At 41.1% G+C, this 23,415-nt stretch overlaps 2 protein-coding genes across 3 annotated transcripts in view; one reads left to right on the forward strand and one right to left on the reverse strand.

Moving 5' to 3' along the window:
- SLC30A7 (solute carrier family 30 member 7) overlaps nt 1-1,719 on the forward strand; it is a 78,820-nt gene extending 77,101 nt beyond the window's left edge. Inside the window, exon 11 of the mRNA XM_075558825.1 lies at nt 863-1,719. Within this exon, the coding sequence (XP_075414940.1) occupies nt 863-910 (48 nt within the window). The 3' untranslated portion in view covers nt 911-1,719. The remainder of the gene's footprint in view (nt 1-862) is intronic.
- An 8,168-nt stretch (nt 1,720-9,887) lies between these two features.
- The window catches only part of DPH5 (diphthamide biosynthesis 5), a 36,950-nt gene continuing 23,422 nt past the window's right edge, over nt 9,888-23,415 (reverse strand). The window contains exons 5-9 of one of the 2 annotated variants that reach the window (XM_075558827.1): nt 20,238-20,358; nt 15,725-15,764; nt 14,302-14,405; nt 13,337-13,527; nt 12,285-12,451 (exon numbers count right to left, since the gene is read on the reverse strand). In XM_075558827.1, the coding sequence (XP_075414942.1) occupies nt 12,419-12,451; nt 13,337-13,527; nt 14,302-14,405; nt 15,725-15,764; nt 20,238-20,358 (489 nt within the window). In that variant the 3' untranslated portion in view covers nt 12,285-12,418. Of the gene's footprint in view, nt 12,452-13,336; nt 13,528-14,301; nt 14,406-15,724; nt 15,765-20,237; nt 20,359-23,415 lie in introns of both variants that reach the window. The other variant, XM_075558826.1, reaches the window with a different exon arrangement.

A 23,415-nucleotide genomic window follows, 5' to 3' on the forward strand; every position in this document is an offset into this window, starting at 1 on the left:
TTCTGCTGTCATTGAGCGGTAGACCAGCAGGCCTGAGGGACGAAGATCAAAGAGTGCAGCTAGACTGTGTTGGACAACCAAACAGGGGGCTGGTGGCAAGCCTCAAGGAAAGACACGCCAGTCTGGAAAGAATGCATTTGGAAGGTGGGGACAGCACTTCAAGTCTGGATGCTAGAGGAGATCTAATGTTCTAAGCCTTAGAATCTAAGGTCTGAACCTTTAGGTACATCAGGGTCTGCTGTTCAAGACATGAGGACGAAGCAGCAAAAGATTGTGAAAGAAAGGCAAGTGAGGTAAATGAATGATTAAATGAGTATTCTGTGGAAGTCAAGAGGGCAGAAACTGTTTCAGTAGGCAGGAGTGATCTTCTATGTTACTGTTCATAGAATTCGTAGTAGTAGGAAGGATGAAAATCGAGCATGGTGTAACTAACTTGGGGATGACCTTAACACAGGTGGGGAAATAGTGAGAGCCAAAAGTTTGATTGAAAGAAAATGTTGAGATGTTTTTATTTTTTAAATTGTTTTAATGGGGGCTCTTACAGCTCTTATCACAATCCATACATCCATCTGTTGTGTCAAGCACATTTGTACATATGTTGCCATCATCCTTTTCCAAACATTTTCTTTCTGGCACCAAGCATTTGACTAATGCAGGGTTTTCTTCTAGGGTAGAATGGGCTGTGTCTTGCGTGAATACTCTTAGTTCTCACATGGTTTTCAAATGCTGGTTGATAGATAACAATGATTTCTCTAAGGCAGAAAATAGTTCTTGATATTTCAGAAGTATGTAGTTTGTTTCTGGCTTGATTTTTGCTTTTATTTTTTTGGTATCGTTCATATATTTGTTTTTAACTTCTCAGGCCGGCGTGAGGCAGCTTTATGTACAGGTTGACTTTGCAGCCATGTAGTAAATGGAAAGACATTTTTCTTCTTCTTTCATTTTTACCAATTATTTTTTCTGGTACTGTACAATCGGAGAGATTTTGTTAAAGCGATCATCACTACAAGCCTCAGCAGCAAGCAGACCAGACGGTCAGCCGTCTGTAGCCGGCAAGGAGTTCACAGCTAAGGGAGCAGAATTAAAAGGACATCTCCTGGACTTTTTGGTCTTGTCTTTTGTCTTCTTCCCTTCAAACCATTAAGATGTCCCAGGGTTCTGGTCTTGCTCCAGGGTGCTGGCTCTGTTTGTTTCCATCCCGCACCCTCACGCCAGCAGCCAGTGGCTCTTCCCAGGCAGTGGAAATTCAGACTGTGGCCCAACCCCCCAGGCTGCTGGAGTGTCTGCACGGATGCTGCTGGAAACCACTGCTTTCGTTCCCACAAAAACCAGTGTTACTTAAAAAAGAAAAACGAAAAGATGTGGAAATCTGTGTTATATGTCAAGTCACCATTGTTGATGCTTTTCAGTACAGTCATATGTTTGTAAACCTGTTTGTACTTTGCAGACTTATGAACAGACCATCTTGGGTTTTCAAGTGCCTTTGCATCAGGAAATGGGTTTGCCAGCACAGAGATGTACCCTCCGAGGTCCGTGTCTTTAAAAATGGACACTCTATAATCTGTACAAAATGTGACTCTTGCTTAGTGATGTATACAGGTGTTTGTTTGTTTTTTGGAGGTAATACTTACAGGATAGGCTCATATGTATACAACCTTTCCTTTTATTGTTTTATCTTTTCAAAAAATAAAAGTGTGTTATTTGGGGTTTTAAAACAAATTGAGTTATCAGGTGAAATTACTTTGTGGACAGTTTTCAGAACCATGCACCTACACCTGTTATACAAAAAGTGCTGACTGATTCAATCATTGCTAAATTCCAAATTTCTCTAACGGCCTCTGTGTCTATGATAAAAGTTTTCTATATCGCCCTCTCTCCTTGGTGTTTTTATTGATTTTATTGATGGGAGGAAAAGGCCAAGTAAACTTTGCCAAATAGAAATATTCCCATGATAATTTTGTTGTATAAGTCTTCATTGTATTAAGATGAAGGGCTTTATTTAGGGCAGTGTCTCATTTTTGCGGACTCCCAAGTGCATTTCTGAGAGAGCTGTATACAGCTAGTTCCAGGTTTCGCTGAGTTACAGTAAACTGCACTTATAACTGTTTCTTTTCTTTTTCTAATACATTTCATCGTTAGTAATAAGTAGTAAATACTATGTTACAGTGCATAATTTTCCGATATTAACATTCACAGATGCTCTAAGATAGAATTTATAAAGCTAGTGATCTTAAAAGGCAGTTAAAAACAAGAGGTCTCCGACTGAGGCCAGGACCGATCAGGACAGGCTCCCTGGAATGAGCGTCTGTCTGCCTGCTTGAGCAGTCTGTATGCTCAGTGCTCCTGCCCGTCCCGATGCCGTCCTCTGCGGCACCATCGCAGCAAGTACAACACATGCTTCCATCGCAACCAGACTATCTCAGCATTATTTGAAGCCTGTATCAAATGGACTTGATGACAGTGGGTTTTTTTATATATAAAGTGAGAATTAAATATATATAAGATATATAATTACTCAGTGCCATCCAACTCACAGGAACCTTATAGGACAGGGTAGTACTGCCCCGAGTGGCTGGTAGTTTTGAATTGCTGGCTTTGGCGATTAGCAGCTCAACTCATAGCCAGCCTACCACCAGCGCTCCTGAATAGACATATACCAGTAGCCAAAACCTGTGACTTTTATGCTGATAAGAAACCACCTTGGTAAAACAGTCAAATAATTGACACAAAATATAGATGATCCGAATCCTCACTACTGTTTTACTTTCTGTGGAATAATGTATCACTTTTATAGCCATCACGAATATGGGAGGTGGCTTCCTTTTGTGTATCTAGGAGTTAAGAACAGGAATAGTGAAATTGCTAAATAAGAATTTTACATCTAATGGGGGACTGTCCTTAAAAGTAGTCCAGCTCTACCTCGTTTACAGATGAGAAAAAATAATCTCCCCCAGTGACAGATGTCATCAGTGGACTTAGAGTCCAGGTCTCTGACTCCCAGTCCAGAGTCCTGCCCACTTTATTGTGCTGCCTCTCCAGCATACTATTTCTCTTTTTATAAATGTGATCCAAGTTATTTGTCGAGAAAGGACTTCTGACCTCCAATTTGGGCACGCCAAGGTACTTTCTATTGGGGTTTTATTACCTCGTGTCTAATTACAAGGTTTAGAACCTTATTTTCACAATATTAATGGAAGATATAATTTTTTCTTCACTCTTGTGAAACTTGTTCCTGATTTTTTAAAATGACTCTATACATTGTATCTTTTAAATTTTCTGTTATGTTGCCCCAGATTAAATCCAGTTTAAGGATTACTTGGTTTCTTTTATAGGAACTAGGTTTATTCAGATAATATCGTGCCAGTCTTGCAACTTTATTTTCAGTTCTTAGAGATTTTTGCATGTTTATTATTCTCAGAGGCAAGAAACATTAAATTTGTACAGACCAAATCGATAGGATAACAGTGTGAGGTCTCTTGGCATCCTGGTGCTGACCGACCACTTTCAATTTCGTGGAAGAAAGCACACCCGTGGGAAAGTTCGATTTGTTTCCTTTCCTGTGGATCAGCTACAAAATAGAAATTATTTCTGACTAGAACTTAGCTAACAAGGGAAGGATTTTGTTCCCTGAAAACATTCATTAAGAGCAGCGGTTCTCAACCAGTGGATCGCGACCCCTTTGGGGGTCAAATAGCCCTTTCACTGTGGTCGCCTGATTCATAACAGTGGCAAAATTACAGTTCTGAAGTAGCAATAAAAACAATTTTATGGCTGGAGGTCACCACAACATGAGGAACTGTATGAAAGGGTCGTGGCATTAGGAAGGTTGAGAACCACTGATTAAGAGCTTTATCCATGCAAGAAGATTGTTTCAAATCACGATCCATCCAAAGCTTTAATGATTCAGATCTTTACCATGGAATCAAGACGGGCTCAAGTACAATGAAAAATTAAGTCTTAGAAAAGTATATGTTTAAAAGCAGCATTGGTATGCAGTTCTACTTACAGGCCAAATGGAGGTGGGTCTTTTTGATGAAGCTGTGTGTGGAGTATATTAATCATTTCTTAATTACAGATCATGAGAGAAATAAGCTTTATTATGTTTGTGGGAACTAGGCACTTTGTGCAGCCCTTTTTTATATCTACCAACATTTCTGTAAAGAAAGGCTTTTTTAACCTTTGATTAATTTTATGATCAACAGATTTTAAAATACATGTCTTCACTTCATTCGTGTGCCGTACCCCCCTCTGAGGAAAGAATTCTTATCCCTGTTTTACAAATGAGGAAACTTGCTAGAGAACTGAAATTACTTATCTGGGAGGACCACCAGTAGTAGGCTGTGGACTTTAAATCCAGTGGGTTTATTCTGCCAAACCAGTTTTATGGCATTCAGTCAGCAACTCTTCAAAGATCGAAATAGACACCTGAAGTCAATGAGCGGTCACTGTGCCCAAGCTGAGGGTGGCACCAGTGTTCCGCACTCCTAGACCCAGTGCTTCCTCTCTGACCTTACCCACTGGCCTTCAGCCACGGAGACGCAACAGTCAAAACTCCTTTAAGAACTTTCAAGACTTTTTCTAAAAACAAAAGTAGAATATTTCAGACAGAGTAAGAAACCCTGGTATCTCAACCGTGACATGCTCAGATGGTAACCCAGAGTTGGTGGGTCACACCTGCCCAGTGGCTCTGTGGTACAGAAGCCAGGCATCTGCGATGCAGAGGTTACTGCCAAGGACGACCTGTGGGTCAGCTCTACGCCATCACTGGCATGAAGTCTCCGTGTTCTTAGGGGCTAACGCTCAAACGGTAGAGCCCCCAGTGCCAGGATCAGTGGAGAAGCTAGATTCCTAGCCAAGAAAGCGTAAGTGACTTTACTAGGGAATTGTCTTCTAAGTAGCACAAGTAATTTTGTGCTGTAGATCAGTACGTAGGAGTTGGTTTACAACAGAATGTTACATACCCTTTAAAAAGGGGAGAGATGTTTCCTAAATAGTAGTAAACAGTGCTTAAGCCTAGTGACATTCGACCATGAACTCTTCCCACGGCTTTAAAACTAGTACATTTTCATGCCTGGATAGCGCAATGCTTTAAAAGAATGCTTCACACAGCATTTTGCGCTTTACAATTACATGCTCAGTATATGTTCGGGTGACTTGTAGATTGAAGTGGATACAAAAGAGGAAGCTAGAGATAGTTAAAGCCAGTAATTTATTGTTTATATAAGCCATCTCAAATTTCTTGCATATTTTGCACAAATAAAGTAACTATTTTGCATTCATTGTGGTCCTCCCCCATGATCTCCTCCCAAGTAGCTCTGAGCGCAGCTGCTCATTCTTTTTATACACGAACAATTATTCAGTCCAGTTTGCATATTGTTAGCCAGTAATTTAGCAACCTAGCACTGTGGACCCTGGGTCACTAATTTTCAATGTTTTTACAGCCAAGTCAGAGACCACATTGTCTCCTTCATTCCTATAGAAAACGGCCCCATTTCTATTATTTTAAAGGACTTTTGTATAACTTGACTGTCCTGTTTCATGTCTCTCTCTTACCCAGAATTCTTTCAGAGGAATTTCTGGAAGGTGCTGCTATAAAAACATGAGTGGATGTATTCATTCACCGATACAGATGCTTGCTAGCTTTTACATTGTACGCCTCCAAATACTCCATATTCCTATAGCCTCCCGAGATCTCTCCCCTTCTCTCCTCCCCTTCCCATGCTGCTTCCACTATGGAACGTTGACACCGCTGGGTAAAAGCTTGGTTCTCAAGTTTAGTATTTGAATTATGTTGCTGTATTGTACACAATGCATCATCTTCAGCCTCAATGAAGATGCTATTTTGGACTAGACTTATTCTGTCAAGAATTTGTCAGGTAACCCCAATGCTCCTTCCAATAGCAGCCAACTCAGTTAACATTTCTGTGCAGATGCTGTTTTTCCCAGTGTTTGTGAGCGTGGGCCATGAACAGAAGGGGTCTTGTACATCAAAATACTGTGGGACCAGTTGCCAAAGCCCATCTCAAGGTCTTCTAAGCACTCCTGCAACACTTGCTCTCCCTGCCTTCACTGGCTGGTTGTTTCCGCGCATTTGATTCTTTGGGTGAAGACCGTGGCATCACAACATTTCTAACAGGCATTTGCTGACAAGCCCAGGTTGTTGTTGGTCTCAGGCTGGGTTCTTCGGAAGAACAAAACCAACAGTGTGTGTGTGTGTGTGTGTACAGTTATATATATATATATATGTGTGTGTGTGTATTTATATATATATATACATACACACACACACATACACTTTTTTATATATGTGAAAATAGATTTATTTCAAGGAAATGGATCATGCACTTGTCAGGGCTGGCAAGTTCCAAATCCAGACCAGAGGCTTCTCCTACCTTGGTTGCGGGGACTATCTCGGAGTCTACAGGGCAGGAGGCAGACTGCTAATTCACAAGGGTCAAGTTGGATGAGGAATTGAGAAGGAACAAACTTTGTCAGAACATCCCTAAGTATTGGGTGCAGGCCACAGCCCCAAGGAACCCCCTCAAGGGATTGGCTGCTCAAATCAGATCACCAAATAGAGGGCGATTAAATAACAGCTGCCTTTCCACCGAGTCACAGCCTCGTCAAGTTCACGCAGAACCTGAACAGTCAAGAGGTTCAAAGTCTTATGTCGTAATTTGGTTTGAGTATGCTAACGTCATCAATTATAATTTGCCTGAGTGGGTTAAAACAAGTTCACAATGTATATTTCATCTACTTGAAGACATTCGTGTGTATGTTTTATTTAGCCTCAGATGTATTTAAAAGGCATCATGAAAAACGGCATCAACATTCTTTCAATAAAATGACTGTTTAAAAATCTTAACTTGAATTGTGTCTCTCTCAGTTTGATGAACTGGAGGGGTGGGGGGACAACAAAACACTGTGCACCTAAATGTTATTGGAACAGTTTCCAGAGGACTTCGAGGACAGATGGATGACTCTCAGGCCCTAACAAAGCAGAACTCATCCGGAGAAGAACATTAGGAGGGTTGGCAAAGGCCTCTTCCTCGCTGAGGCTCAGTCATCACCTCTCTTCAGCGGCACATCCCACAGGGTTTATTTCCAGACACTTCCACTTACCCTCACTTGTTCTCTCACTTCAGACTTTATGGATCGTCTCATGTAAAATGGAGACCATAAGCATGACATGGCCCTCCGTCAATTCTTAAAAATTGCTCCGTCTAGTCAGAAAAAATATTTAAAATAACTATTAAACCCGGCACCCCTTTAATCCACACTCCTACCACACTGTAAGGGTTAATCCTCAATGCACCTGCTATTAAACTCCTTGGGTGGTCTCCAGGTGCTTCCATTTCCACTTCCTAACCTTTGCCTCTGCTCCCACACTTTATACCGGTGGCTTCACTAGAGCTACGGCAGGACTACCAGCACCTCAAACTCCACAGGAAAACAAGATGAACTCATCTGTCCCCTCAAACAAGTGTCAATCTGTTAGAACTCTACGTGAGTCTTAAAAAACAACATTGCTGTTGACACCTCCATTTCTTCACGCCAGTCCTCTATGACAAAGTCCTCCATTTAAGATCGTTTAAATGTACGCATTCACTCAGTGCCCTACTCTTAAGACTTGGTGGATGTAAGGAGACTCACTCTGGATACACGACTTGTTCTGTGCCTCGCTCACTCACTACTCACTGCCATTGAGTCATTGTTGATGCCTCGTGACCCCTGTGGGTTTCCGAGACTGAACTGTTTACAGGAGGAAAAAGAGCAGAGCAGTCTTCCTCCAGAGGAGCTTGTTGGTTTCAAACGGCCGACCTTGTGGATTGTAGTGACACCACCAATGCTTAGCCCCACCCCGCCCCCTCTGCTCACCTTCCACATCCTTTCTCTGGAAAAGTGTAATTCTGGCTTTGAGCAGGAAATAGGAATTTCTGCTGAATCAAGCTTTTGCCTTCAAACATCCTCTTTTCCCTAGCTTCCTGATTACCTGTTGCCAGCTCGCCTGCTTACTGGATAAGAGATCTAGAGGAGGCCGGGCGGCCACCTCTTCTTTCCTGTGTTCTGTGGATTTAGCTCTGGCCTGCCTAAGGCAGCAGCCTATCAAAAGCAGCCCTTTCTGTTTACACAGATTCAGGCAGGTTCTCATTCACTGCAACCCTTCACTACCCAATCTCTTTATCTAGGGCTTTTGTTTCCTCAAAAGCCACCGCATGACACTCACAGATTGTCAACTTCCCAGTTCGCACCTTCAGTCTCCAAGTATGAGGGACAACTCACTGCGCAGTCACTGCTGACCCCGAGTGAGCCGGGGGTTTCTGAGACCGCAACTGTTTACCTGAGTAGCGAGCCCGCTCTTTCTCCTGCAGAGCTGCTGTGGTTTCAACCTGCGGACCAAGCACACCGCACCCAGTGTGTAACCCCGGGGCTGCCGCCTGTTTGCAGATGCCCTGAATGGATTCCGACGGTGAGCCTCCAGGGGACCGAGCAAAACTGGGGTTTGCAGGCTGCAACAGTCCCCGAATCTTTTTCCTTTCGCTGCTGGTAGGCTTGCAGTCAAGCGCAGGGTTCCTTCTCATGTCTATCCAAATACAAATGCCTCCCAACAATTTTGGATCCTGAGTGCTTTCCTACGTATCCAATCTCATTCCGTGTTATAAGCAAGCTTGTCATTAGCCAACACCAGAGAGAACGTCAGAGACACGGAATGCGCAGGTCTGATACATGTAGAGCAGGTGATAGCAGCATGCCGTTTTCATTCCGTCCCCCTCAAAATACATCAATAAAACAGCACTTTATGGGATTCTAATTTTTAAAGCCAAGTTCTAGTTTGAGTATATTTAGGAAATTAGTGTTAAAAAGGGGAAAAATAAACCATTCAGCTCATGTTTAGCATATGCTGACCCTATTTAAATGTGCCAAACTCATGACTCCCTGCTATGGAGTTAATTCCAGCTCACAGCGAGCCGACTGGGCAGCGCAGCACCCCCCCACCTCTCCACCCCCGCGGGTTTATAGGTTGTGAATGTTTACCGGAGCACCCAGCTTCGTCTTTCTCCCAGGTAAATGTGCATGGCCTGTTAGCTGCTGAATTTTCCACAGAAAAAGTAATGTTAACAACCGTGCAGCAGAACAGGAGATCAAAATTATTAAAGCATAGACGAAACGTGTCATAAAATAAAACTGAGCTATTGGAAAACAGTTCCCTGTGGATTTTTAAAGTGAATTATAAATTTTAAAAAAACACTGCTAAAGCGGAAAGGTTAAAAATGCAAAGAAACAAGTCTAAGAAGTGTTTCCTAGATATAGGCAAACACCAGTATTTTAAAAGGGCAACATTGTCTGAGTATGAAAGTTCAGACTTACGCCTAAGCAAACATGGCTTCAAAGCCGTTAAAACCCTGACTGACCCCTTGCTGTGAGTCGTGAAAATGGCACAGTGACTTCCACCCTGGATCGGAATGTTGTCAGCTTCGTGAGGGCATACGTGCTGTTTCCTGTTAAGCAATAATGTGTGCTCACACTGCGCATGTCTACTATCTTCAAAACAAGGCACAATGACTGCCGTAGTTACATTAGTTGGAGCAAAGGCTTCCCATTGGCTTTTTCACGAATTTAAGTGATAAAAGAGGCTTTTATTTTGGAGTGTTTAGTCTTAGACACAGAGTAGCTAATTTGATACTCTCACAACACCTTCTAAAACTAGCTTAAAAGATGTGACTTTCTGGAACCTAATATGACATTTGAAAGGCTAAGTTGTACCAGTCCTTCCCCCCCACCCCCCAGAAAACAAGTTCTTTATACCAGATTTTTTGTTTTGTATTAAAAGCAATACTGCTTTAATATAATAATATCAAGAGATGATAGCAAAAGCATTATGGCTATACAGAAAACACCTAATCATTAAGTTACAGGAAACTTTCCATCAAAAAAAATTTTCTGGTTCTAGGTGAGAGGAAATAAGCATCCTTTACTCTGTCCCCCCAGCTGAGTGGATCAATAAAATCTGGACAGAATGCACACAGCAACTACGCTGAGTAAATAAGCAGCTGCAGACCAGGAAGGAACACCGGAATTCAGAGTGCTGGTCAATGGGAAGGCGTCCAGATCCCATGGCCAGAACTTGATGCAGTTGGAATCAAAGTGAGCTCCACGGTGCAGAAAGGCCAATAAGGAAAGGGACACCCAGCACGCAGAACCAAAAGGCATCACTGCCATCGAGTCGATTGTGACCAGCCCTGATGTCCCAGACTAAATCTCCACGCGGAAAGAAAGCTGTCTTGCTCCTGAGGAGCAGCTGGTAGTTTGAACTGCCTGCCTTGCTGGAACAACCCAATGCAAAAGCAGGGCTCCTGGAACCACATCCAGATCATAAGCCTCAAAACACCCAAGCGACGGCACAAAGCACCAACAAGGATCCCCTCGCAGGAGAAACACACACTCATTACCAAGTGTCACAATCGGTTGCACTGTGCCCCCAAGCTGGTTCCAATTCACAAAAAGTCTACAGACACATAAGTGCTTCATGATGTTTCTAAGGCTCTTAGACACCCTTCAGACCTGGAACTGAACCCTTCGGCTCAAGTGCCGGCCAGTTACCAGCCTCCCGCGTGAGTAGTACCATCAAGAAGGTCCCTACTCCTTGATTAACGATCAACCAGCAACCACAAGATCACGAGGGGGGCCATTTGCCCAGGGAGGAGGAGGATCGTGAAAAGGCCAACAAAGGGAGGACTTGGGAAGAGCTGTTAGTTATGGGTGTTCCAGTCACTGTCAGGAATCAAAATGAGTACTGAATGGAAAGCCAATTTCCTCTATAAACTTTCAACCAAATCACAAAAAGTTAAAACAACAACAACTATATTTTGTCCATTTTTCTCCCTTTATTCAAACCAGCACTCATTTGATAATTTTTAAATGCAACACCTCAGAAGACAGTAATACAGAAATAGTGCTTCATCTAAGCAGCTCTTACCTGCCGAAGAGACTGAAAATAAAGGGTCTTTTCTCTTAAGTAAACCTGTATTCTCTAGCTAAATGATGTGACAAGTGTCTTTGCCCAGCTTCCAACACATTTCCTGAACAGGGGTCAGATAAACTCACAGAGTAACGGAACTAGCCTAGAAACCAACCCCATTTGCTGGCAAGTGGCGTAGGGCTCCCCGGGCTGGGCGGGGTGGAAGTAGTGCCAGCCTTCTCCCATGGAGGATCGGGTGGGTTCCAACAGCCATTGGATTAGCAGCTGAGCCTTATCCTCCGTGCCACCAGGGCTCCCTGAACTAGCCTACACCACAGATATTTATTTCTGTTCTCAACTGACAAGAAGTGTAAAACTCGATAAGACAGAATAAATGGCATTGCTTAAAACTATTATGGTAACTAGTTTCAGATATTAGTGGCATATTAACTGAGATTAAGTAATATGATGAATCTTGAAACATCCAATGTTGTCTTCAAACATAAATTTAAAAAAAAATGTACTCTAGGCAGCAAGTTCTCGGATGTGGAAGACGGTATTTAAAATGACAAATGTACATCTATAACTCAACAGCTATATAAGCTCCCAACGCAGCAGAAGATGAGCCACATAATTTAGATGTCAGCTAAATGAGACCAGCCAATTCACAAGGTGTCAGGTCCTCAGCTGGGCTTTGAGACAATCAGGCTGGTGGGTGGGACGTACTCAGCCAACTCCGGTGCACATGTGAACCCCGGGACAACCCCTCTTACACTCAGGACGATGATTTAGAAAGACAAAAAGAGATTTATAAAACAGTTTAGGAATGACTGCCAATCTTTTAATTTGCTTTTCTTTTTCCCTTTTTACTCTTTAACTCTAGCACTTTTGCTTAATTCAAATTGATTCCTATTCCAGTTACCTCTCAAAGTTATAGTCGATGACATCAAGTTAACAAACCACTTTATAAAAACTGATTTAACAAATCAAAGTTGCTTTTAAAATGACTGTCTGGGGCCGTGCTCTGACTCGGCCTGCGCCATGTGGCCATCCCGGAAAGTGGCCGACAGAGCAGCAACAGCTGAGACGGCACGTCGTGGCCCAGGGAAAACTCATGGTCGCAGGAAGCCAAGCACTGTTGAGTCGATGTCTTTCTTCCTGGCTCCGTGTTTTATACGTGTTAGGCAAGAATAAGACTTGTCTGATTATACAAATATATGTACATACAGATATGAAAAGAAAATAACAACAGAGAAAAGGTCCACATTCAGAGGGAATCACTGTTGTGACACTCCGAGGCGTCCTCTGGGATGGAAAAGAGATTCAGCATCTCGGTCTCCAGAGGATGCAGGCTACCTCCTGTGATTATCAAGCAATGCAGGGGTCCTCCCAAGTCCACAGTGCGCATTTGCTGCAACGTGCCTGCTGCAATTTTCTGGTCCTCAGCTCCAACTCTGGCTAGGCCAACACAAAGTGTCTCTTCAGTGATGGCTGTTTAATAATTAAAAAACAACAACAGGTATTGCCATTGAAATGTCAGTCAGTATGCCACTCAAACTAACAGTAGCACCAAAAGGGTCCAAAATATGTTAAGTTTCCTTAGTCACTGATTTTGAACCAATTAACCCTTTATCTAGCTAATGGCTTTTACACTACCTGCCAAATAAAGTATTAACCCTCAAATTCATCCTTTAAGAATTCCTAATGTTAGTTTAAATTCAAAAGCCTAGTTTAAAAAACAAACAAGGAATTTAAAAAATTCCTCTAGTTATTAAAATTTGATAAAAACTATTTGCTTTATTTGTCCTTCATAGCCATACAACATTGGTCTATAAATGCTCTCAGTGAAGAGAACATAATCATATTACATGTTTATATATTTATTTTTTACAATTCCATAATCATTATTTTTATATACATATCATTTTATAACTGAAGCACATCAAGTAGAACTGTACAATTGCTACCACAATCAGTTTCCAAACATTCTTTTTCTTTCTGAACTCCTTCACAACATCTCCCTTTTACCATTCCCCCTTCCCACCCCATCCCACTCTGCTCCCTACCCCTACATGTCATTGTTTTAATTCATTGTTTGAGACAAGTTCAGATTGACCGAGATATATTGGAGAAATACAGGGCTGTAAGTGCAGATTTGAACCTCTGATTGGTCACTAGCTAGCTATGCGACAAATTTCAGTTTTCTTATTAAAAAAAAACCCAGAAATACTATCTGTCTTAAAAAGTCATTGTGAGGAGAGATAATAGATTAGGTATTTAGCAAACTGCTAAGCTCTTAACAAATAATAGGCTTTGTGGTATTATGCTTATAGGTTCAAAATGTCTAAGTTTTGTGAAACTTTTAGTCTGACTCACTCGGGTGCTGTGGCTGAAGGGTTGACCCTTTCCTGCTTTTGTTATTTGCGTAGAAAAGTAGTGGTGATTGAACAATGGGCAAAATAGGCAAATTATTTCCACCAGGACAGACAGGTTGATAGGATCTGTCGGCAAAATGATGGGGATAAATCCCCTGTAAACCACTGCTACCAGGATGGTAACAAAGCCACCTAGGGAAGATAAAATAAGCAATGATTACTCAAGTTATCAGGGGACTGCGCAGAGGTGGTCAGCACCTTTCAATAAAGGGGAATGACAGGTTCATTTAAGACTCTCTCACTGAAGATCTACTGACCCTTTATTATATATACCTGCTGTGGCTTGATATTAGACATATGAAGATAAACGCTATCTTTGCCCTAAAGCAAGCTATTTCTGACTTGTGATGAGAATTAATAAAAGAAGAATCCACGTATTTCTGCAGGAAAGATAACATCATGTACACCAAAACTGAAATTCTGTATTTTACCAAAATACTTCTACTTTAACATAACATTTACATCAAATCTTATTTACAGTTGATTTATGAAAATGCCTCACTGTCTGGAGTACGGTCATGTTTATTAGACCTCTACTCGTTTTCTTTCAGTAGGACTTGCGTTTCCTGGGGGTTAAATGGGGAAAGACGTGAAAACCTACACTGACTCTTCCGTGGTGCCGCTGAAGGTAGTTCTGCTGTACACACAGCCACAGCGGTGCACAGTCACTGCCATGAAGCTGACCCCGACTCACTCAGACTGTGTCTATAGGACAGGGAAGAACTACTACTTTGGGTTTCCAAGGCTGTACATCTTCAAGAGAGCAGAAAGTTTCAGCTTTTCCCCAAATATGACTGGAGGGTGTGAATGGTCAGCTGGTTAGCAACCCAACGCGTCCGGACAGCACTGGCAGGGCCCTGGAGCAGCAGGGGACTGTTGGAGGCCTCATGCTAGGGTCTTGAGTACCTGGTTCTTCTCCTCGAACTCTCTGATTCTCAACAATCTCCAGAAGCTGTTGAGCTGCTTGGTTCACACTCATATATCTGGGAGGCTCATAGATCTTCCTTCCCCTGTAAGTACAAAACAAGAGGCCGCTGTTCTTAGCATGGAATTACAAACCGTATTCTTAACGTAGCTCCTCCAGGCGCACTCATGCGCAAGAGCTGACATTCTGCTGGAAGTCTCCAGGTGACGCCCTCTTTAACCCACGGGTAGCAGTAAGCCATGGTGAGGCCTTTATTCTATGTCCCTCAGACCTTCTCATTGTTCCACTGCAACCGCTCTCTCGGTTCACGATAAGGAATTAGCAGGGAGAAAATCCAACACGGTAAATATAGATGTCTACATCAGAATGACTTTTAGACAAAGTGATGCTTTTGGAAAAATCATTTCATGAAAGTGACACCTTGGTTCACGCACTGTATCAGGTTCTACACTGCTTATTTTTATTACTATGTTTAAACCGCATGTTCCTCTTTTCACTTCTTCCTCTATGAAAAATAAACTAAAGCTGTGAAGGTGAAAATTTTGCAGGGTGAAATATGTTGACTGAGGTATGTTTTAAAAGTCTACTAGGGGTTTCCACTGATCATAATTAAAAAATTGAGCTTTTGCAGTTCACATACATTATTTTACTGATTCACCAAATACTCCTCTAAGTCAGAACCATGCTACAGAAATTTACCGTGATCCACAATTAACTTTTTAAATTTAAATACTTTAAAATTTTCTAGATGTCACATTAAGTAAAATTGACTTTAATATTTTATTTTTAAAACCCAACATATTAAAAATATATTTCAACACTTGTAGCATAAAAGTTATTGAGCTATTTTATATAGGGATATATAGAAATCTAATGTGTATTTTGTACTTCAATTTTCATTGGAAATATTTGATCTGTGTTCAGATTTCATAAAACAGAGTTGCAAAAACATTCACATATCAGAGTTGTTGCACACCTACTTAAAAGTTTTCCAATAACTAAGCAGTCAACTTTAAATTATTTCACCTTCAATAATACAGTTCCTCAGTAGCATTAGTCACATGTAGACACTGCCGTCACAAGCAAAAGCGGATCAACCCTCTCATAATACACACGAGGAAAGCAGGACTCAGATGGAAGTGACTTGCACAGAGCGAGTGGTTTAACCCAGTTTCTTCTGTCTCCCATCACTAATTATTCAATCCACAAGTCTTTGCTGAGTGCCTGTGGTACCAACTAAGGTTTTTTACCCTACTGTACTACTCATTTCATAAAAGTATCTAGTTTTTAACTCTTAATGATAATGGCTTCTCAACCATCTTTAGACCTCCCTCATGTCATTTAGGTAGAATTTAACTGAATTTTTTAAGGAAGATAGATGTAAGCAATCTCATAATAACTTACTTGATTAGATTTTCCAAAGACTGCTCCTTTACTTTGATGTCTGTAGAGAGTGAAAAATATTTCTTTAGGTTGAATTAAGCACTGCAAACAAAGTCCAATGTGTCGACTTCAAGTTTAAGGGTCAGTCACCTGCATTTGGGGGAAGCAGTCTCCCCAGCCTCCAAAAAGCCCCTTTAAGAGGTTGTGAGCCTTTTTCCTAGTACTTTTATCGAGGCTCTTTCTGATGGAAATGGAAGAATGAAGATCACTAATTAGAAAACAAACATGAGCTTTGCCCTAAGGTTATTCTAAAGGGATTTAATTCTCCTCTTGGAAAAGAAGAGACATGAATTAAGAGAAATATTGGCATATGTTACCTAGGAGCTAATATGAAATATTTCATTTCTAGTAGCTGGTAAATACAAAACCCCCAAATGAAAAGTTCTACCATGTTCCCATTTTTACCTATTTTTTAGGTAAACTTCAATCGGTATCAAATAGAAACTTTTTTTTTACTACATTCTGAAAAGACTTGTTTTCTCATGACTGGTAAATCCTGCCACAATTACGAATATACCCTTTAACATCTAATACTCATACTTCTTAACAGGCATTTACCAAGTACCAACTGCATGTCAAACACTGTATCAGGGACTGGGTAGACGAGAGGGACAAGAAGGAACACAAAATGTGACCGTTTGACTCTACATTTTCTACTCGTTGATCCTCGGTTGAACTATTCGGTATAAGGGAAAAGGCAGAATCACTGTACACCCTGCCAGGAACTCAGTGCGCAACAGCTGGTTCCTGTTATACACAATGAAAACAAATGGTCCAGCCAATGTTTGTTTTGCAAAAATAAACATAGTGCAACTGAGGGGGTCTCTGACAGATTTCTGCAGCTCTTCCTAAGTGATTGTAGAAGTTTTCTTATAAAGGATACTAAAGAGTGAGCTTAAAAATCATAGCAGAAATTCATCTGTGTCTATTTTCTACGTGTGGTAGAAAGCTGGAAATTGCAGTGAGAGTATTTTTCAGGTCAGAGTGTACCATTCCTAATCTCTTAATTCATTTATGTTGCACTTCTGAGATCTTATTTGTACGACAGTTAACATTTCCTCCATTTTTCATTTAAATTTGGTATAAGAAAGGAGAGAAGTTTGATAAGCAAATACATTAGGGAGCTAGTTTCAAGCCTTCAGTCAGACCGTCTGAACACTTCCCCTTGTTTTCACATCGACCACAAGTATTCCTCTCTTTACATCCTCCCGCTAGACACTTTCTCTCCTGGAGCAGCTGATGGACTTGAACTGCCAACCGTGTCAGCAGTTCAACACTTACTGGACAATGCCACCAGGGCTCCCAGCTCCCCCATCAATGCTTACACACTTTGGACACAGTGTCAAGAGACCTGTCTGGGAGGCATCTTGTTTGGTAAAGTGGAGGGGCAGTGCGAAAGAGGGAGGCCCTCCACAAGAGTAACTGACTCAGTGACTACAACAATGGGCGCAGACATAGGAACAACCGTGGGGATGGCGCAGACCATGCCGTTTTTGGTTCTGGTGTGCATAAGGGTTGCTATGGGTCAGAACCAACTTGTTGGTGCATAGCAACAACATAATTGTCCACTGAAAAAAACGTGCCTCCCTACCATCTGCACCTCTGAATCTACCCACCGCTTAAACAAACTAATTTCTAGCACATTCCTGAGGGCTTTGCGGCCTGCCCTTCAAATGCTCTTTGAAGTATCTGTGCTATTAATGCTAATTATGTCCCACACATCCACACCTTCTAACTTCAAGTAAGGCTTACATTCTCTGCAATTTCCCACCATGGGTTAGTCTCCAGAATCCCTACAGGGCTGGCCCACAGCAGGCATTCTAATGTATATCAAGAGACTTTCGAAAATAAATGACGAAGCTATGGGTGAAGATTTGGAATCATGTTATCCTAATATTTCATAGCCTGTTCCTGCTTTTGTTAATGGACCAAGGAAGGCAGATTGTTTAACCTTGTTTGTCTTTTCCCAGGAAAGCCTGGAAAAGAGGCCACAATTGGAGAGCTCAGGAGCCAAAGCTCTGGTTGGTTCTTCCTGCCTCTCCATACAATAGAACGCAACTGTCCTCTAAACTGTCGTGTGCATGATGCCTTAGCTCCTAACTACATTTCAACCCCGAGGGCAGGACCCATGTCTACTACTTCCTTAGTATTCCAAGAGGGCCTCTACACTAGACATAAAATAAGCACTCAGTCAATCAATCAATAGATACCTGTAAATTGATTGTCCACTTGCCTATCAAAGTCTCCCAAAAGAAAACTGCTGCTAACAGCCCCCACCTCATATTTATAGAAATATGGGAGATTTCTATAAATAGCGTAGTCTGTTTCTTACACTTTTCTTTCCTTGTTCTGTTTTAAAACCTCTAAATCCTTCATAATAAATACACGCAGACCCCAGCTCCATTGAGCCCACAGGGCTAATCCCTCTGTTGCGAGTAGTCTGACTTTTTTGTGTGTAACAAACCCTTTTATAAGCTGCCCTATTTGGACCTTCTCCTCACTGTTAAACTTAACTGATACCTCCCGTACCAAGTAACCAGTGCTTTATAGCTCAACAGAAGGACTACACAGTAGCACAGTGGTTCTCAACCTGTGGGTCACGACCCCTTTGGGGGTTGAATGACCCTTTCACAGGGGTTACCTGATTCATAACAGTAGCAAAATGACAGTGATGAAGTAGCAATGAAAATAATATTAGGGTTGGGGGTCACCACCACATGAGGAACTGAATTAAAGGGTCGCAGCACAGGAAGGTTGAGAACCACTGCTGTAGCAAGACCAGGACTTACCACAAGGAAAACTCAAGGGCAACATTTTAAAGCAAAGCCAGGAAGTTTGTAACACAGTTTGCTTATTCAGCAAAGTACAAAATCACACTGACAATAAATTTAAAGAAAAACAATTATAACAATTAAAGACAGAATATATGGATAAGCTAAAAAATATCACCAAAGTAATCCGAGAACCTGGAAAGAGTATTTCTAGAATTAGGTAAGTATAAATGTGAAAAGACTTCAAAGGAACATATTCAAATTGGAACTGGATAAACTAGAAAGATGTAAAGAATTTCTGTGTCACTAGGTAAATAAGGCCAAGTCTGAGGCAAAAGGAAAAAAAAAATCAACTAGACTTTACTGAGCAGCTACACTATGCCACACTCTTGAAGACATCATGAAGCAAAGCAAACGCATTATTCTGTTTCCAGTAGGGAAGAGCACAGATATGTTAGTAATTCAGACGGTAACAAGACTATAGAAAACATACCACAAGGAAATGGGAAAGGCAGTCACGGCAGGAAATAAAGACTGCGTCGCCCATTAGATAAACGTTCCTCTGGCTGAGAGTCAGCCGTGCAGGTGCTGCATGCCGGCAGGGCTTTGCCGGATCACAGCTACCGTAAAGTGCTGAAACCGTTCCTGAGACTCCGTCACGAGGGAGGGTGGCTAAGCTTTTATAGTCATTTGATATGATCACAGACAATTAGAAACTAAAAGGCAATGATGCCAAAACACAATATAAAATTGGTCCTTCAGTACTCACTTGAGAAGCTTGGTTCCGAACAATCCATGGGACGTATTCATCAGATTTGATAAACATGAAGGCATAGTTTAAGGAATGTTCGCGATATTCTCTAGCTAATGAGGAGTAGTAGCACAGGCGCTTGGTCTTTTGGTTCCAAGTTTAAGTATGTTTTCATTCTTTCATTCATGTATTTAAGTCTAAGTATTTTTTCAATGTTAACTCTGTTCTTGTTCTTCAGCCACAGATTTAAACTATAATACCAGTACTCCAACGTATGTTGTGTGAACAGGAACTGATTAAACCCACTGGCATGGAGTTGATTCCGATTCATAGTAACTGATCGCCAAGTGTCAATCAGTTCAATTCCAGTTCTTCTGCTAAAAAACCAAGCCCATACCAATCTGAAGCGTTATCAGTACCCCATCTTGGTACGCAGGTTGAAAGATTTGGGTTCCATAGTACAGTGAACACACTCACTGGATTCTATCAGCGCTGCCACCAATTGGGGGTGACATTTAGAAAAGGATTCCTATCTCCTAGCCCCAACTTGTTGATGTGAAGAGGATGGCTTGAACAAGATGACCTCCAGAGGCTCTTTCATATTTCTAACCTGTGATTCAGATGGAATCAATACGACAGTAGTCAGAGCATCTTCCTAAGATGGAAGACAATGCCTGGTACAAAATATATGCTTAATACCATTTTGTGATAGTACAGTAAACTGAAAAGAACCGCATCTGGATGGAGAATGGGCAGGAACAGTGATCTGGTGTACAGCAGAACATGCATGTCTGAGAGCAGGGACCCAAAGGAAAGAGTGACAAGCATAAAATGTCATCGGTTACCTCTAATGAGTCATCTCCAGCATATTTTCTTCACTTTAACACATAGTCAAAATGGCAGTAATATAACAATCCCATCACATGACTTTAGGGACCTCTAACACGCTTACCTAGTAAGCACAGAGTGTGCATCCCATTTTGCCTATTCTTTTTCACTTTGTCAAAGAAGCTTTCTGGTCTCCAAGTGTCTGTCCAAAAAACAATAGAAACGGTCTCTCCAAAATTGTATAACTAGAAAAAACAAAAACATTAATTAGTGATGGAGCAATTTCACAGAGATAATAAGTCAATTCCTTTTCAGCCACAATAAAAAGTGAGAACCACACTTGAAAAGGGTTGAAGATCAAGCCTGTCCTGAAGCAGAGGATGAGAGTTCTCCTTGCTCCACAGCAGATGGCAGCTTTCCGATGCTCCATTCACTTACAAGTTTCTAATCTTTCAGAGTGCAATATAGGAACATACACAGCCATTTTAGCCACCATAGTTCGTAAAGTAAAGAACACTGGAACGGTCACAGGAACTGTAAACCTAGTAATATAGACTTAAAGGATTTGATGACACAGTGTTGCAGAGTGCCTAGAAGTACCTTGTACATACTCAGGGCTCAATACATGTCACGGCGCTGATGCTGTAGTACTAATGATGTTTATAATGATGCTATAAAACATTCTAATGATGTGTCCTGCAATCATGCAACTGCCGTCCTGACTGGAGTCATCTCAAAACTTTACCAACTACTTGAAACAATCTGAACTACACTTACGACTTAAATCTGACAAACCCAACTGTTGACATTCTAATCGGGAGTTTTGGCATCGCTCAGACCAAACTGTGAAGTATCCGCAGGATTCTATGAAGAAACTCCAAAGGATAAACCGCTAAGGAAAATTGTACATGCAATGTAAGTACTCTGAATGCATGTTGAGTGTTTATTAAGAGTCACGAAAATGTAATCATAGAAGTAACTCACAGTTCTTTATTCAAAAAGAAAGGGATAGACCATTTAGAAGAGAATTGAGATGCCAGTCACATATAAACACTGACTACAGCATTCTGTGTTAACTCTTCTTTCCATTATCTAATTTGGGGAGTTAAAGAAAATCTCACACGAGCACTGCTTTCTAGGACCCTGATTTATACACGAACCATTCCTGTGGCTGTGAGGCGAGCTTCTTCAAAGAGTCCTGGAACATTATGCAAAGAGTTGCACCATTTAGATGTCAGGACTTCAAAGAACAGAAGGACCAGTCCATAGCGTTTCACAATCCAAGTTCCTACCAGTAAACTATAAAAAGAAACTGGAACAGTATCATACACTGATGAGAAAGGTGGTTGCAGAAGCACTGAATTGTCTTTTAAAATGAGCCTTTGCGTCGTGATTATTTTTCCCAGACCATGACTGATAAAATCTTCAGAGATTAAAAACAACAACAACAACAAGCTAGCTACTTTCTAAGACAGCACATATGTACAGGTTGTTAACACACACACACAAACCAAAGGCAATTTACCTATTTTATCTATTGAAGACAAATGAAAACTTTGTTTAGATGATCCATTCGTTATGGATAAGATAGTAAGAATAAAGGACTTATTAAGTTAGAGTGAGGTGATTCACATCAAAGAGAAAAAATATTACATAGTAAATAATAATGATAATTTTATGGAAAAGATTCATGTGAAGAGAGAAAATATTAGCTGGACCTTAAAGAATGGTATGATTTAGAATGAAGAAATGTTGAACTTGAAGAAGATTGAGAGTATGAATAAACTAGGAGGTGGGAAGTAATAAATTCACAAGCCTTCCACACAATCATGAGAAAACATCAGGTACGCTCAAAGTGAAGGGAATCTGGCATGACCAGCACGCCTCAAAACGATCACAGATTAGAGAGGACAATCTAGGACAATCAGAATGCAGTCTGTAGTTTACAGGGTGGTGTGTTGGTGAGAGCTGCCATTGAATCCGCCTCATGGCAATTTTAAGTATGAAAGAACAAACTATTAGCTAATTCTGTAATGTCTCCATTGCCATGATTGAGAGTCAGGTCCCTGTTTGTGGCCGCTGTATCACCCAGCTCACAGTGGGGTTCTCTCTCAGCTGCAGACCTGCTCCTTTACCAAGCACCTGCTCCCCGGTCTTTCCTGATGACATGCTCAAAGTAAGCAAGTGAAAAGTCTCTACCACCTTTGCTTCTCGGAACATTCTAGTTATATTTCTTCTAAGCCTGATTTGTTTTTCTTATGATCCATGTATATTCAATTTGCTTTACCATGCCACAATTCTAATGCATCAGTTTGTCTTCTGTCCTCCTTTTTCTCTAGCTTTTGCATGTATAAAACGTGACTGTAAAGCTGTGGCCTGAGTCAGGTGTACCTTAGACCTCAGAGTGCCATTGTTGCCCTTGAGAGATTCCAACAGCAGTCTAACCCACTGCAATACAGCAGTCAGTTGATTTCTTCACCACTACTGCCATGGTCGCTGATTGCTGATCCAAGTAGAATAAACTCACTAACAACTTCAATTTCTTCAGTTACTATTGTGTTGTCCAATTGAGAGGATTTCTGTTTTCTTTACATTCAAGTGCAATCAATACCAAAAGTTATAGTCTTTGACCTTCTTCAGTAATTGTTCTTCATATTTGGCATATAAAGTTGTGTCATCTGCATATTGCAGATTCTTAATAAATCTTCCTTAAATCATGATGCTGTATTATTCTTTGGATCTTTAAGTTTCTTGGATAATTTGATCAGCATACAGATTGGCTAAGTAAGGTAATATTGGTCTGATACTAATTTCTTAGTTTTGACAAATGTGGCACAATTATGTAAGATGTTCACATTAAGGGAAACTGGGTAAGAAACTACATATTCTCCCTTGCTAAGGACTGCATTAAATCCCACATGCATCTGACAGAGATGAAGATCCTAAATCAGATGAGTTAAATCAGTGAGGTGTCGAGGACCTGATGCAAGGGGCTTAAGTGGAGAGCAAATGCCTTGAGAATGATTGGGGCAGGGAATGTATGGATGTGCTTTATACAATTGATGTATGTATATGTATGGATTGTGGTAAGAGTTGTTTGAGTCCCTAATAAAATGTAAAAGAAGAAAAGAGAAAAAAATGATTAGGGCAAAGACTGTACAGATGTGGTTTATACAATTGATGTATGTATATGTATGAACTGTGAAAAGAATTGTATCAGCCCCAATAAATTGTTTAAAAAAAAAAATCAGTGAGGTGTCAGACAGCTGAGCCAGCAGAGTTGCTAAAAGATAAACCACAAG

The sequence above is a fragment of the Tenrec ecaudatus genome, chromosome 1 (assembly GCF_050624435.1).
Source record: "Tenrec ecaudatus isolate mTenEca1 chromosome 1, mTenEca1.hap1, whole genome shotgun sequence".
Lineage (NCBI taxonomy): Eukaryota > Metazoa > Chordata > Mammalia > Afrosoricida > Tenrecidae > Tenrec > Tenrec ecaudatus.